A 15,587-nucleotide genomic window follows, 5' to 3' on the forward strand; every position below is an offset into this window, starting at 1 on the left:
GATTCTTATATGTATCTTCTGTGTCCATGAAAATGAAAGCGTTAGTCGCCCAGTCATGTCCAACTCTGTGACCCTGTGGATTGTAGCCTGTCAGGTTCCCCTGTCCATGGAATTCTCCAGGCAAGAATACTGGAGTGGGTGGCCATTCCCTTCTCCTAGGCATCTTCCTGACCCAGAGATTGAACCTGGGTCTCCTGCATTGTAGGCAGATTCTTTACCATCTGAGCCACTGGGGAAGCCTTCTGTATCCATTCCCACCCCCAAACCTGTTTTTATAGCATTAAAGGCCAATTCAATCAAAATACAATAAATACTAAAAAAGAACTTCAGTTTACTGTGAATTATGAGAAAATGGGGATAAATGACCCTAAATAAAATATGCTTTTGATTCAACTCATTGGAACACATTTGTTTATTAGGGATACCCAAATATATGGGCTATGTTTTAGACAATATGCATGAACTGTGTAACTGCATTTAATAAATATATCCAGATTTGATGCTAAAGGATGGAAAACTCAGGAAAACTTGAGGACTACTACATGAAAGAACAATTAGCTAAGCATAACAGGATCTAGATCTACAGATCTTATTATCTCACGAAGAATATGTAAGAACAGGCATGGGCAGACTGCCTGGGTTCCAGGTCCAAGTCTGTGATATGCTCTCTACATGTCTTGACAGACCCTACTAAGACTCAGTTTGAACACCTTCAAAATAGGAATAATATGTTCTAACCAACTAGTCTGTTGTCATTATCAAACAAGATAATCGCATAAATTCAGTTCAGTTCAGTTCAGTTCAGTCGTGTCTGACTCTTTGTGACCCCATGAATCGCAGCACGCCAGGCCTCCCTGTTCATCACCAACTCCCGGAGTTCACTCAGACTCACGTCCATCAAGTCAGTGATGCCATCCAGCCATCTCATCCTCTGTTGTCCCCTTCTCCTCCTGCCCCCAATCCCTCCCAGCATCAGAGTCTTTTCCAATGAGTCAACTCTTCGCGTGAGGTGGCCAAAGTACTGGAGTTTCAGTTTTAGCACCATTCCTTCCCCTGAAATAAAATCCCCAACTCTGTTTAGTATTTTCTCACAGTTTTTACTTTTTAACACTTTAATCTTTGAATATATTCCTAGACAGATAAAAACGTAGAGATGAAGAGAGTATAACAACAAAAAAAAAGAAACTATAACAAAAATGAGGGCAAAATAGGGTGTTCTTGAACTGGCAGGATACAAAATTATGGTACAGGGTAAGTAAATATTACTTATCATTGTCACCATTTTTCAAAGTGACTGTATCTGATAACAAAAGCTTTATTGAACCTAGGATGTTTAGGTTTTACATTTGTCCAGAGTTACTTTCCCTATTTTACCAAATCAGCTTTTGCCATGACCCCAAGTTGAAGTAAGCTCAGAATATATGCAAATGTTCTCTGGACAATCTAAAATCTTGATGAAGTGAATGAAAATAGTACCTCATTTATCACAATGGAAGAATGGAATATTAGATGTGATTACTAAATGTCCCATTTTAGTTATTTATGAAAACGGATTCTGGGAAGTGCTAAAAATAATAAAAGGTTGCATCATGGAAGTCAGGAGTTCTGAAGAACTTGCTGAACCATCCTACTGTCTTCAAAAGAGTGTAACTGAGTGGGCCTGATTTTTTTCAAAATATTTTTTGTTGTTTTCCTCTTGAGTTTTAAACTCTCAAGTGACAAGTTATTAAAGATATATTTGGGGGATTTTATTCAACTTGATGATGACTCTCACTGACAATGAATTCTCATGCCCTTCATCTTATGTTTTTCCTTGCCACTTCTTCCAATTATTTTTAATTAGTTATTTTACATGCACAATAAAAGATAGTATTCTATAAAATCTAAGTTAACATCTACAAATTTTAATTTTCAAAAATGTATAGTGACATCTCTGTTCAAACAAACAGTTGCCTTTAAAACTCATAGTTAAATATTCATGTCAATTGAATAGGCATAATTGATGCTACATAGAGTCAATCTGGAGAAGGCAATGGCACCCCACTCCAGTACTCTTGCCTGGAGAATCCCATGGGTAGAGGAGTCTGGTAGGCTGCAGTCCATGGGGTCGCGAAGAGTAGGACACGACTGAGCGACTTCGCTTTCACTTTTCACTTTCCACTTTCATGCATTGGAGAAGGAAATGGCAACCCACTCCAGTGCTCTTGCCTGGAGAATCCAGGGACGGGGAGCCTAGCGGGCTGCCGTCTATGGGGTCACACAGAGTCGGACAGGACTGAATCGACTTAGCAGGAGCATCAGCAGCAGCAGAGTCAGTCAGTGTGACACATGGTTAACCTAGATAATTAACATAACTAATCAGTGGAGAATTCTAAAACTTGATTCAATGCAAATTTCTTTCCCTAATAATTTTTTAAGGTGAAATACTGTGTGATTTTCAAGAATTTGAATAATGTGTAGGGTGTAACTGTAACTGTTGTGATTCATACTACTAAACCCCCAGAGACTTTAGTTTTATGTTTTATCGTCAATAGGAAATGCCACTTACATTTCTAGCATTTGTCATGCTGAATCCAACAGAGAAGCACCTTTGGACAGAACCGAAAAGAGAAAAATCAAACTAAATGCACTCTGATCCTGCTTAGATTGAGGTCAAAAGTTGACTCTAGGAAAATTGTGTACCCAGAACCAAATGAAAGTTTACTTTCTGTTCATCCATTTCCAGAAATGTGTCTTGCAACTATAGCAACATTTTCCAAGGCAACCGAGTGCAGATTCTTTCTGAGCTATATTTAGAAAGTATCTAAAAGGATGTTCATTTTGATTAAGACCACTAAGCAGGATCTCCCCTTTGCACTCTTTTTTTTTTTCCCATATTGCTGTTAAAACAAGCTAATCACACATATCCAGATTTTAATAAAAGAGTAAATTATAATCAAGGAAGACTTTACCCAATAGTTTACGAGTATTCTTTTTTGCTAAGAGATTATCAGTTTTTTTCTTGAGCACTGAAGAAAAAATAAAATCTTATATAATTTATTGCAAGTAATTCACCACTGTTATTTAAAAATCAATATCTTATATATGATTTGAGAATGAGAGAGCTATTAGGCATAAGTGGAAATACTGTAAGCTTTCTCAGCACAAAACTTCTGAGTATAATATGTAACTTCCATCCTGTCAGTTTTATTGTTTTTGTTTTATTGTCTAGCAAAAGGCTAGACAGGGGGAAACATTGGCATCATCCAGCCATTTATATGAGTGTTCTATTTGTTTGGCATTACTTCTCCAAAAGTGAAAACCTAGTATACTAAAACATTATATTATTGTTTTGCATTTTAAAGTCACATGTGTGTGAATAAGAAATCATACTTTTCAGTGAAAATTGCTGAAATATTACTTAAAAGTTCAGCCATAACATTTTTGATGTTCAGTTTCATAGGAAATTACATATTGTCACTTTAGAAAACAAAACAGCAGTTGTATCCGACTCTGGGATCCCATGGACTGTAGCCCACCAGGCTCCTCTTTCCATGGAATTCTCCAGGCAAGAGTAATGGAGTGGGTTGCCATTTCCTCCTCCAGGAGATCTTCCTGACCCAGGGATCAAGCCCAGGTCTCCTGCATTGCAGGCAGATTCTTTACCAACTGAGCTACTAAGGAAGCCCCTTCCATAGAATAAAGAAGGCTTTAATTTCCTCTGAGGTCTGTTAACCATTTCAATAGTATAGGGAACCCTGACCTTATATTTTCCTATTACCATCTTTGGGTGTGCTAATCCCTTTGTTAGAGCTTCACCCAAGTGAAGCAGAAATTGTTGGCACCTCATTAGAGATTTCTATGCATTCAAAGATAAAAGTATAGTGATAGAAAAACCATGAAGAAAAGGTACAGAAATTGTGTCTGCTACCTGTGGATAGGGGGTACTTCTGAAGAAACTGTAGGAAAGGAAGGGATTTCAAGAAACCCTACAAATCCTGTTCCTTGTTTCTAGAATCATAGTTAATTCTCCCTAAATGGGTTACTTTCTATCCAATTTTTAAAATAGCCAAAGATATAAATTCCATAACTTTACATAACTTTTGTCAGTGTTTAATCATAAATACTTGTCCAAAAGAAAAAACAAAAGTCATTCTATCAAAGCAAAATCACTTTTTGTTATTTAAGTCTATTTCCATGTGAAAATGAAGTCAGTCTTTTTTTCTACCAGTCCTCTGAGTGAGGAAAACATACTCCTTCTTTCTCTCTGAAATAAACTCCCAACTCCACCAGTACTGGATTGGTGTGCCATGTGCTCAGTCATGTCCAACTCTTTGAGACCCTATGGACTGTAGGCTTCCAGCCTCCTCTGTCCATGAGATTTTCTAGGCAAGAATACTGGAGTGGGTTGCCATTTCCTTCTCCTAATGCTCTTCCTGACCCAGAGATCAGATCAGCTTCTCATGTGTCTCCTGCACTGCATGTGTATTTTTTACCCGCTGAGCCACCAGGGAAGCCCCAACTAGTATTTTTTCATGGGTTCTATTTCCCAAACTTTCAATTGTTTTAAGCACTTCTTAGATACATGAAATGCAGAGGGTAAGAAAGCATAGCAGAAGTCATCAAAAGTATATTACAGAAATGAGAGGGAAAATAAGATATTATATTTGCCCTCAGATATTGACAACTTGCAAATACAGATTGTTAGAGAAACAGTAAATTAAATGAGGTTCAGAAAATGAACCTCTGTAAGAAAAATGATTAAAACCTTTTTAGACTGAATTCCTCAAGGGCAGGGCCTATGTCTTCTTCATCTCTAACTCCTCTACAATTAGCAAAGTGTCTGGCACATAACAGACATGCAGACCATCTGAAAAGTGGGCTTGAACAGATAAGTGATATGTTTTACAGTATAGTAACATAAAAATATTTTAAATAAAAGAGCCCCAAGGGAATATATTGAAATTTAATGTGCATAAATTAAAGGACAGTACAGAAGGAGCTACAGGAAAACATAAAAACATGAAAGAATGTCACGGGACATTAGGACAAAGAGACTTTAGGCCTCTTCCCATCTTTAATGGCTCATTGTTCTTTGGGTCTACTTTGAGTTTAGTTGGTCTAAGGGAATCCTGAAGATCATCACTTCCCCATGGCTCTCTCTTCTCGAACCCACTCTGAATCATTAAGTATGCAAATTATTCTGTGGGAAAGAGCCCTAAAATCTTCAATCTGAGGTGAACCAGTACATACATATGGTGCTGTTTCTCCCCAAATGTAAAAGCTCAAAGTCTGTTCTCTTACTAGAGTTTAGGGTTGGCCATCCATGTTTCCCCTTAGCACAAAATAGAAGGGGAAATTGTACTGAAGACTCATAACCAGCTGTGTGGAAATAGGTGGGGGAGGCGGCAGTCAGGATCAGGGTGGATGGGAGTCAGCTACCTATTGGTTGTAGTTGCTCGACGGGTCCCTGAGCCACTATGGTTCTGTCTTCCAGTTAAATTTCAAGGTCCCTTCCTGCTTGTATTGTGGATGTCTCTGTAGCTATAAATGGGCACCCAAAGAAGCTGACATCCATCTTGCTGTTTCTCACAGATATCACTGACACAAGAAGCTGGGAAAGAGAAAATGCTGGAACTCAGGCTGATGAGTCTAGTCCCTCAGCACTTCAGCGAGCTGCCTGGGGAGTCTCTGAAACCGAAAGCGACCTCACCTATGGAGAAGTGGAGCAAAGATTAGATTTGCTTCAGGAACAGCTTAACAGGTATAAGCAATCGCCAGGCAAAGGAATAACATAATCCAAGCCCTTAGTGGGGTCTGGCTTTACAGTTTGTAAATAGCAAATTCATCCTGCCATAGATCTCATATACACTTTCCTTATACACTTTCTCATTTAAAATAAGACTAGAAGTTGACAGAATTATTAATGTCTTGCAAGGAGCATTTATTTAGAACACTTCACACTTTTGGCAGCATGAATCCTATTTTTTTCTTTACTTGTCATAAAATCAGTATCTCATCAGCATTGCTTGCTTAAGAAACTTCCTTTTTTTAATCCCCTCAAATAATTCATATTTAGTTTGAATTAAACTAAATATGAATTATTTAGTTTAATGATACTAATAATAATAACACCCTTCTTCTTTCAATCCTCCTTTTATACTTTGTGGTGGTTCCTGGTAACTTAGTTATGTGTTATGGCATTTGTTTTAATATTGACAAAATCATTTAAACATTTATTTTTTCAGCCAACTTGTCAAAATGTGATTGAGTTGAAGTCCAGATCCTCTCCATTTTCTCTCCATCTTTGATCTATGACCTTTTAAGATAAGGAATAAATTTTGGTTTTAGAAAGGAGAGAACCCCTTAACCCAAATCTACATGAGTTCCTTAAAATTAAACTGATCAATCATATTTAAGAAAAATAGATGCATGATACTGTCTTAGTTGTGTTACATGTGGAAAGTGACCTTGATTCAAGGTATTTTCCAGGACACCACTGGGCAAGGTATTCCAATAGTCACACACGAAAAACTGCATGGATTAAACTAAGATGCTCAAATCACAGGATTTACTAAATCAACTTAAAACACGCAGTGAGTGATGAGGAGAGCCAGATGGGGTAATTAACACATTTCCAATACGTACAATCCTGGTAAAAGAATCGCACAACCTGAATCCTGATTTACATGACATTTATATATATATCTCTCTCTCATCAGCCTTTCCTGCTGATGGTGTGGTTCTGAGGATGAGAATCAAGATTTCCACAAAAAAGGTCCACAGATTAAAAACTGCCCAACAGCAATGACACACACTTACTCCATCACTGAGATGTAAGGTCAAGTACACTTGGCCACAGTATAAGCCACACTCTGGTTTGTTACATCATATTTCTATTCTATCTTTGGAACGTTTTGCAGGTTACTAGCATGCTGTTTGTATTTAATGCATCTTATGAAGTCTGCCCATGTCTAACAAACTACTTGCTTACTCATTATCTATACTTATCACATTCTGTGTGTTTTGCTTATACACATGAACTAGCTACTATGCTTACTTTTTCGTGTGTTTTGTTGATGTTGCTTGTTGTTTTATTGTTTTTTTTTTAATCTTTATGCCAGAATTGAGCAGTGTCAAATAATACAGTAAACATAAAAATGTGTGTCTACACAAATATACATTACCATTACCATGAAAGATGAATTAGCAATTAAAATAGACAAAAGGAATTAGAAAACCAACTAATTAGTAAATTTAAATAACCTTGTATGCCTTAATTTCAAAGAAAAGTATGACAATACTGCATGAACTAATGATATTTTTTGTATTTTTTCATGCAATTTAACCAAACTTTAAAAGTTAAAAAACTGAGATCTATATCCCATTCTAAAGTGTCAAATATCAGTCTTGTAAAACTGAAACATATATGAGAAAATTAAAACAGATGATCACTTACTTAGATTCAGTAATTCCTATTTAAGGTATAAGAACTTGACATGATCATACTTATTATTGCTCAGAGAAGCATATTTAGTTAATTACTACATTTCCTATCTCTCTTTTCTATTTATACCAAGCTACATTGATCTTTTAGCCATAGTATATATCAAAATACATACTGTACACACAGAACTGATAGATGAAAGTGTGATTTCTGAACTTGACCATCCTCTATTCCTGCGTATTTCTTTGTGTGTTTGGGTGTGTGTGTGTGTGTGTGTGTGTGTGTGTGGGTGTGTGGCTCAGTGGCTCAGTCATGTCCAGCTCTTTGAAACCCTATGGACTGTAGCCCACCAGGCTCCTCTTTCCATGGAATTTTCCAGGCAAGAATACTGGAGCTGATTGCCATTTTCTATTTCAAGGGATCTTCCCAACCCAGAGATAGAACCCATGTCTCTTTCATCTTCTGCATTGTGGGCAGATTCTTTACCACTGTGCCACCATGCAGTATGCATTCAATTCCTGGAGTAAATGAAAAAAAATGACTGAATGAATGGGTGAATGACAGGGACAGTGATTTCTTCAGCACAGTACTTGCACAGCACTTAACAATTGTTCAGCCTAAAGTTATAGCTCTCTTACTTTAACTACTAACAGGATTACTAGGTCAAGTCATTTAAATTTCTCCAGCCACAGTTTCCTTTTTCAACCTCTTCTGACCTGCAATATTATTGTGAAGACTAATGTAATACATGTGGAGAGTATATATGCTACAAAACAGAAAGAGTTTTTGGTTAGGCCAAACATAATTAACAATGAACTTAACTTCATTTCTATTATTGATACTTGTTTGAGTATATTCTTCTACTCTTCATATATTTCTATGTTACCTAATTTGGATCTTTATTGAAGGTGAAATCTGAGATTTTAATTTTCCCTTGTTGCCTTGTCATGGATGCCAATCATTGCTGCTGGTGTAAATCAAAGATCACTGAAAAAACTTGCCTTTAATGTGTCCTGGAACTACAGTATAAATTTTAAGGGCATGTACACCTAGTTCCCATTTGGTTTGCAACCACCATTAATAGTATTACTATTAATACTAATACTAATACTAATGGGCTTCCCTGGTATTTCAGTTGGTTAAGAACTGCCTGCAAGACCCAGGTTCAATCCCTGGGTCAGGAAGATCCCCTGGAGAAGAAAATGGCAAACCATTCCAGTATCCTTGCCTGGAAAATCCCATGGACAAAGGAGCCTGGTGTGCTGCAGTCCACAGGGTCTCAAAAAGTCAGGCATGACTGAACAACCAACACACTGTTAATACTAATAGCTGTTATTATTTATTATGTTAGTTTTAAAATTACTTTTATACAATACTTTTTTTCACAGCCAAACTGCAACTGAATCTTTTTGACATGTCCTAGCACCTGTATCGGAGAAGGTGATGGCACCCCACTCCAGTACTCTTGCCTGGAAAATCCCATGGACGGAGGAGCCTGGTGGGCTGCAGTCCATGGGGTTGCTAGGAGTCGGACACGACTGAGCGACTTCACTTTATTTTTTCCCTTTCCTGCATTGGAGAGGGAAATGGCAACCCACTCCAGTGTTCTTGCCTGGAGAAACCTAGGGGCGGTGGAGCCTGGTGGGCTGCCGTCTATGGGGTCGCACAGACTTGGACACGACTGAAGCGACTTAGCAGCAGCAGCAGCAGCACCTGTATGTTTTTGAACATATCTACTTTCTTGTACTAAATTCTAGCTAGCTCTCAAAAACATTTTATTGTCTGATTCAACCTCTTTGGATTTAAAATCCAATATATTACATTTTTACTGCACAGACATCTCCAAGAACCTGTTTCCTCCATGGTAGAAGCCAAAAGTTTGAAGAAGGCAGCTCGATTTAAACTTCAGCTTTGCAGGATGAGAATCCTGGTATACTTTTTTAAGTTGGATCTACTCTGTTTAGCTTCAGCATTCTGTTCAAATGTAGTAGAACTGTAAATTTCTACCCCATTTGTTTCATCCAAATACACATATTAAGTACACAGTGCAATAAAAACAAATATAAATAGTCTATCTTGAGTCATCCTGGCTGTTGCTGCTTTTTGCTTTAATGGCCAATTAAACTCTATATGGGGTTAAAGGTTTACATAAGAAATGTTCTTACATACTTATATATTATGCCTACGGATATACATATTTAGGAAAAATCACTAACGCTTGATCCCAAAGCCATGCTTCTCAAACTTTAATGTGCTTTCGAATCACCTGGGGATCTTGTTAAAATGTAGATTCTAAGTCTAGGTCTAGAATCCACATTCTAATAAGCTCCCAAATCTGACCACACTTTGTATAGGGAAGCCCAAGAGGATATAAAAGTTTCAGTGCTGACTCCATCCCTTGCAGAACACTGTTCCTGGTACACTGTGAGCCTTTGATAAGATGTGAATGAAAACATTCATTTTACACAGCTGTTTAGCTATGCTGATGTAGAGGAAGAAAAATAAATGTCCCCCTACCTTTCTGAGTTTCCGGCTGAGACCCCCTATAATAAAAGATTAACAAGAAAAAAAAAAAGAACATAAATGCATTAACATGTATACCTCATGTACACATGGGAGATCCTCAGAGGAAAATGAGTTACTCCCTGAGGTGCCTTAGAATTCAGGATTAAATACCATCTTTATAGGGAAAGGGGCTGGAGGATGTAGGTCCCTTAGAGAAGAGTAAATGATTTTTAAGATAGATGAATGACCCCTTGAAAGAATAGGTGGGAGGTATGATAGTTTGTGACAAAGTTTGTCTTGGTGTGATGCCTCTTCTGTAACAAAGTTCAACCTTCCCTGGTTGTTGAAACTCCCAGGGAAGGGATTTATGACAGTTGAGTTCATTCTGGAATATCTGCCTTTAGGCAGATAAGAAAAGTTCAGAGAAAGCCTCTCCCCACACTTGCTGCTCTCCAAGTGCCTACAGCTCAAAAGAATCAATATGCCAAAGTGGCTTATTTTGGGGTGGCATCTGCTGCTACCCTTCACTGGCAAAAGAAAAAGTTATAAAATTGAGTTTTTCTGTTTTAAAGACCAAGCTAGAATTTTTCAAAATTCTCTCTAATTCTTCCAGAGTAGAATAGATTATTTAGTGTCATCAGAAGAGTCCATTCCAGTTAAACTGATAGATCCTAATCATAAACATGAAAATACAACCTATGCATAATAGAGAAATTCTTTACTAAAATTCTTCTTCTTGAATGTTTTAGTCTTTGGGGGCTGCTGTAACAAAAATACAATAGACTGGGTAGTTTATAAACACAGATATTTCTCAGTTCTGGAGACTGGCGAGTCCAAGATGGAAGTGCTGGGAGATTCTGTATCTAATGAGAGCCCGTTTCCTGGTTCATAGATGGCTGTCTTCTCACTATGTCCTCACATGATAGGAGGAAGGGAGCTCTTTGGGGCTCTGGCTTATGAGGCACTAATACCATTCATGAAGGATCTACCTTTATGACTTAATTACATCCCAAAGGCCGTACCTCTTACTACCATCACATTGTGGTTAGGATTTCGCCATTAGCATTTCAACATAAACATTCAATCCATTGCAAAATATCAGACTATCGTTAATACAACTAAGTATTCATAATCATTGCAGGAAGACCTTGACCTAGAAAGAGTCTTAAGTATTATCTCAGAAAGGAAAGTAAAAAGTGGAGTATTTATATGACTTTGGAGTTTGGGCCTTTCAGGTTGAAAAACTGAGGGATTTGGGCTAAATTCATAAGATGATAGTCCAGGATTGATGGACACAGTGACGTGAGGATCTTACAGCAAGTATCGATAAATAAAATTTGATTAAGCAAGTTATTTGCTCTCAAGATCAGTTTGCTGTCTCCAGTGAGTTAATCTGTAGAATTTTCCTGAGGGAGTAAAGTTATTTATTCCCTTAGACTTATTTTTCTCAGGCAAAGTTTTCCTGAAACAAGCAACAAAGTCATGTTGATAAAGGTGGTCTACAGTCTCAGCTAAGTCATGTTGGCACAGACAGTCTCGTTCTCACCCTGCAACAGCTGCCCCACCTGCATGTGATGGTCTTCTGGTCAGGAGTCCCGCTAACGGGCCGCATTCTGCTCTTACTGAAGACACACTTCCAATCGGTTTTCCCTTCTCAGACAGAATCTGTGATATAGAGATTCTGTTTCTTGAAAATGATTGCTGTTTGACAAAGGTTTTGTAAGGAATCAAAATCATTATCATAATGTGTGACTCTCTGTTGGGTCTTTAATCTCATTTGTTGATGAAGTTTTTATTATTCCACTGTCCACCCCCAAATCCTTCTACATGTAATGGGTAAGCTACTCCCTAAATGTTAAATGCTGTTCCTGATAAGATAAATTCATACAGAAATATTTACAATGAATATGGAATTCTCTCTGGGGATTCAGAGGAGAGAGAAATTAATTCTGAATAAGGTAAGATTTGGGTGTGCAGATAAAATTTGTGCCGTACTTTGAAGCATGAAAGAAAGTATTGATGCTTAATAAAATAATGAGTCTTCCTTGTTTAGTTAGCACCATAAAAATATTAGATCAGAACAATGGGTAACAAGTAGATAATAAACTAGTTGATAATTCAAAGTTTTGGTGTGTGGTTTTGACACCCGTAAGGCACAGTCACATATAATTTATAGCTATTTGTTTAGAAAACATTAAGCTACATGGCTATACATACCAAATATACCAAATATAGAAAACCTGTTCAAATAATTTACAGGTTACCATGATTCTCAGAAGGAAAATTTCTAGTGTCAATATTAAAAACTAGAAGAAGAATGATCTTTTTTCATGTTGTCCCGGTTTATTCTGTTCTCTCTCAAATCAAAGGTTAAGTGCTCTCCATTTTGAACTTCACAAATATAGCATGTATATAACTGGGCAAAATTAGTGTATGCTTTTAACATTTTTGGGAAAATTTACCTTTTTCTTGCATTTTCCATTGAAACAGAATAGTAAGCACAAACAAGTAAAGACTTAAAACTTATCTCAAGAGGCATATGGTCTAAATTTTCTGTTTTATACTCACAAAATTCTTTTTTAATACTGTTAACACATGCAAAGGAGAGGAATCAGATCCATTGTATTCTGTTGTTTTTTCTCTTGAATTTTAATTTAAAATGAGAATGAAATTAACAGGCCATTTGGCTACTTGTGAACTTTGGGGAAAAAATGATCAGGCTGGTATTTTGCAAGCCAGATGGGCTATAGAAGCAAGTGAACTTTTATATTTGGTCTGTTTCTAAATACCAAAGGCCCTGAACTATAGATGGGAAAGGAATTTAGCGTTTGGCAGTACTTAACATTAAGGAAAGAATGTAATGAATAATATATAATACTTGATGTGAATAGGAGAGTGGTAACATAAAATGTTGATAATATAAATTTGAAACACATAATAAATTATCCAGTTGTTGCCATTATGAAAGAAATGTGCTATAATATCTCTTTTTTAAAGAGTAAATAAAATATTCATGAGAAACTGACCAAAACCTGACTTAAAAGCAAAGAGAATGACTGATTAAAAATAGATTCTCAATGTGTTTTTTTCCATTTTGAAATCAATAAAGCTTAACTGTAATGTAATACAATGTACACTGTGAAAATGTAGTCTTTGAATTATGTTTTTCTGTTAAGATCTTATTAAAGGAACAGGAGCAATGATCATTATCAGAGCCATTAGTGTGATATAGCAAGCAAGCGTCTCCGTGCTCCCTCTCCTGTCCTTCTTGTTTAAAGCAAGGCCACGATTCTGTTTGGTGGTGCTGCTGCAGTTTTTTCAAATGTTTTGCAATCCTGAACTATTTTAGGACGGTCTTCCCCCATTTCTGTCTGTCCTGCAGACTTGAATCCCAAATGACTGCAGACATCCAGACCATCTTACAGCTGCTGCAGAAACAAACCACTGTGGTGCCACCAGCCTATAGTATGGTCACTGCAGGAGGAGAGTATCAGAGACCCACCATCCGCCTGATGAGGCCTAGGCATCCGGTCGCGTCCATCAAGACAGATCGAACTTTCAGTCCTTCCTCACAGGTGAATATAGACAAGAGCGTCTCCCGAGGGGTGTTTCCAGGGACCACCTAAATCAGAATCTAATAACCTGGGCTGCTATAGAAAATGCACACTCTCATTTCCATCTCTGTCTCTACTCAATTAGAACGTCTGGGAATGAGCCCTGTAATCTCTGTTTTAAACAAGCTTCCCCATACAATCCCTCTGGGTCGTCCCAGTGCACCAGCCCCAAGCATCCAGTATCGTGCATCGAACCTGAACTGGCGACTCGTTTCATATATGATATTATACATGTTTCAATGCCATTCTCCCAAATCATCCCACCCTCTCCCTCTCCCTCTCCCACAGAGTCCAAAAGACTGTTCTATACATCAGTGTCTCTTTTGCTGTCTCGTATACAGGGTTATTGTTACCATCTTTCTAAATTCCATATATATGCGTTAGTATACTGTATTGGTGTTTTTCTTTCTGGCTTACTTCACTCTGTATAATAGGCTCCAGTTTCATCCACCTCATTAGAACTGATTCAAATGTATTCTTTTTAATGGCTGAGTAATACTCCATTGTATATATGTACCACAGCTTTCTTATCCATTCATCTGCTGATGGACATCTAGGTTGCTTCCATGTCCTGGAACAGTGCTGCAATGAACATTGGGGTACACGTGTCTCTTTCCCTTCTGGTTTCCTCAGTGTGTATGCCCAGCAGTGGGATTGCTGGATCATAAGGCAGTTCTATTTCCAGTTTTTTAAGGAATCTCCACGCTGTTCTCCGTAGTGGCTATACTAGTTTGCATTCCCACCAACAGTGTAAGAGGGTTCCCTTTTCTCCACACCCTCTCCAGCATTTATTGCTTGTAAACTTTTGGATCGCAGCCATTCTGACCGGCATGAAATGGTACCTCATAGTGGTTTTGATTTGCATTTCTCTGATAATGAGTGATGTTGAGCATCTTTTCATGTGTTTGTTAGCCATCTGTATGTCTTCTTTGAAGAAATGTCTATTTAGTTCTTTGGCTCATTTTTTGATTGGGTCATTTATTTTTCTGGAATTGAGCTGTAGGAGTTGCTTGTATATTTTTGAGGTTAGTTGTTTGTCAGTTGCTTCATTTGCTATTATTTTCTCCCATTCTGAAGGCTGTCCTTTCACCTTGTTTATAGTTTCCTTTGTTGTGCAGAAGCTTTTAAGTTTAATTAAGTCCCATTTTTGCTTTTATTTCCAATATTCTGGGAGGTGGGTCATAGAGGATCCTGCTGTGATGCATGTTGGAGAGTGTTTTGCCTATGTTCTCCTCTAGGAGTTTTATAGTTTCTGGTCTTATGTTTAGATCGTTAATCCATTTTGAGTTTATTTTTGTATATGGTGTTAGAAAGTGTTCTAGTTTCATTCTTTTACAAGTGGTTGACTAGATTTCCCAGCACCACTTGTTAAAGAGATTGTCTTTAATCCATTGTATATTCTTGCCTCCTTTGTCAAAGATAAGGTGTCCATATGTGCATGGATTTATCTCTGGGCTTTGTATTTTGTTCCATTGATCTATATTTCTGTCTTTGGTATAGGAGGGAGGAGGGAGGAGGATTCAGGATGGGGAACACATGTATACCTGTGGCGGATTCATTTTGATATATGGCAAAACCAATACAATACTGTAAAGTTAAAAAAATAAAATTAAATTAAAAAAAAAAAAAACAAGCTTTCCTCAATCCCACCCCTTCTCCCCAATTCTTTTGCTCATTTAAAGCTTGAGAACAATGGACCTAGAAGAGTGATCTTAAAACACTAGTGTTTTTTTTTTTTTTTTTTTTAAGAAAAAGCTTTTTTCAAGAGTTAATAATCTACTTAAGTTTATAAATGGTAGATCATTGAAAACTAAAGACTACCCCTGGGTCCAAAAAAACGTTTAGATAAAGGTTTGTAATTTGCTCTAGAGACACTCTTGAACAGGATCTGGGGAAGGAAGGGGCAAGAACTATGGCCAGACAAGACCTGAGACCAGGAGTAATCAGATAATAATCACATCTGTGCCCACCCATCACTAAGGCACTCTAAAAGTTTCTTACCTTGATGATGGTAGGAGAAATGTTAGTGTCCTTTATTTTCC

The 15,587-nt window shown here is 37.5% G+C and overlaps 1 protein-coding gene across 1 annotated transcript in view; it reads left to right on the forward strand.

Annotated features, from left to right (window-relative positions):
* Positions 1 to 15,587, forward strand: part of KCNH7 (potassium voltage-gated channel subfamily H member 7) — a 131,822-nt gene that overhangs the window by 108,477 nt on the left and 7,758 nt on the right. Inside the window, exons 10-11 of the mRNA XM_059877429.1 lie at positions 5,575 to 5,743; positions 13,314 to 13,506. Of these exons, the coding sequence (XP_059733412.1) occupies positions 5,575 to 5,743; positions 13,314 to 13,506 (362 nt within the window). The remainder of the gene's footprint in view (positions 1 to 5,574; positions 5,744 to 13,313; positions 13,507 to 15,587) is intronic.

Source organism: Bos taurus, chromosome 2, assembly GCF_002263795.3.
Source record: "Bos taurus isolate L1 Dominette 01449 registration number 42190680 breed Hereford chromosome 2, ARS-UCD2.0, whole genome shotgun sequence".
In the NCBI taxonomy this organism is placed as follows: Eukaryota; Metazoa; Chordata; class Mammalia; order Artiodactyla; family Bovidae; genus Bos; species Bos taurus.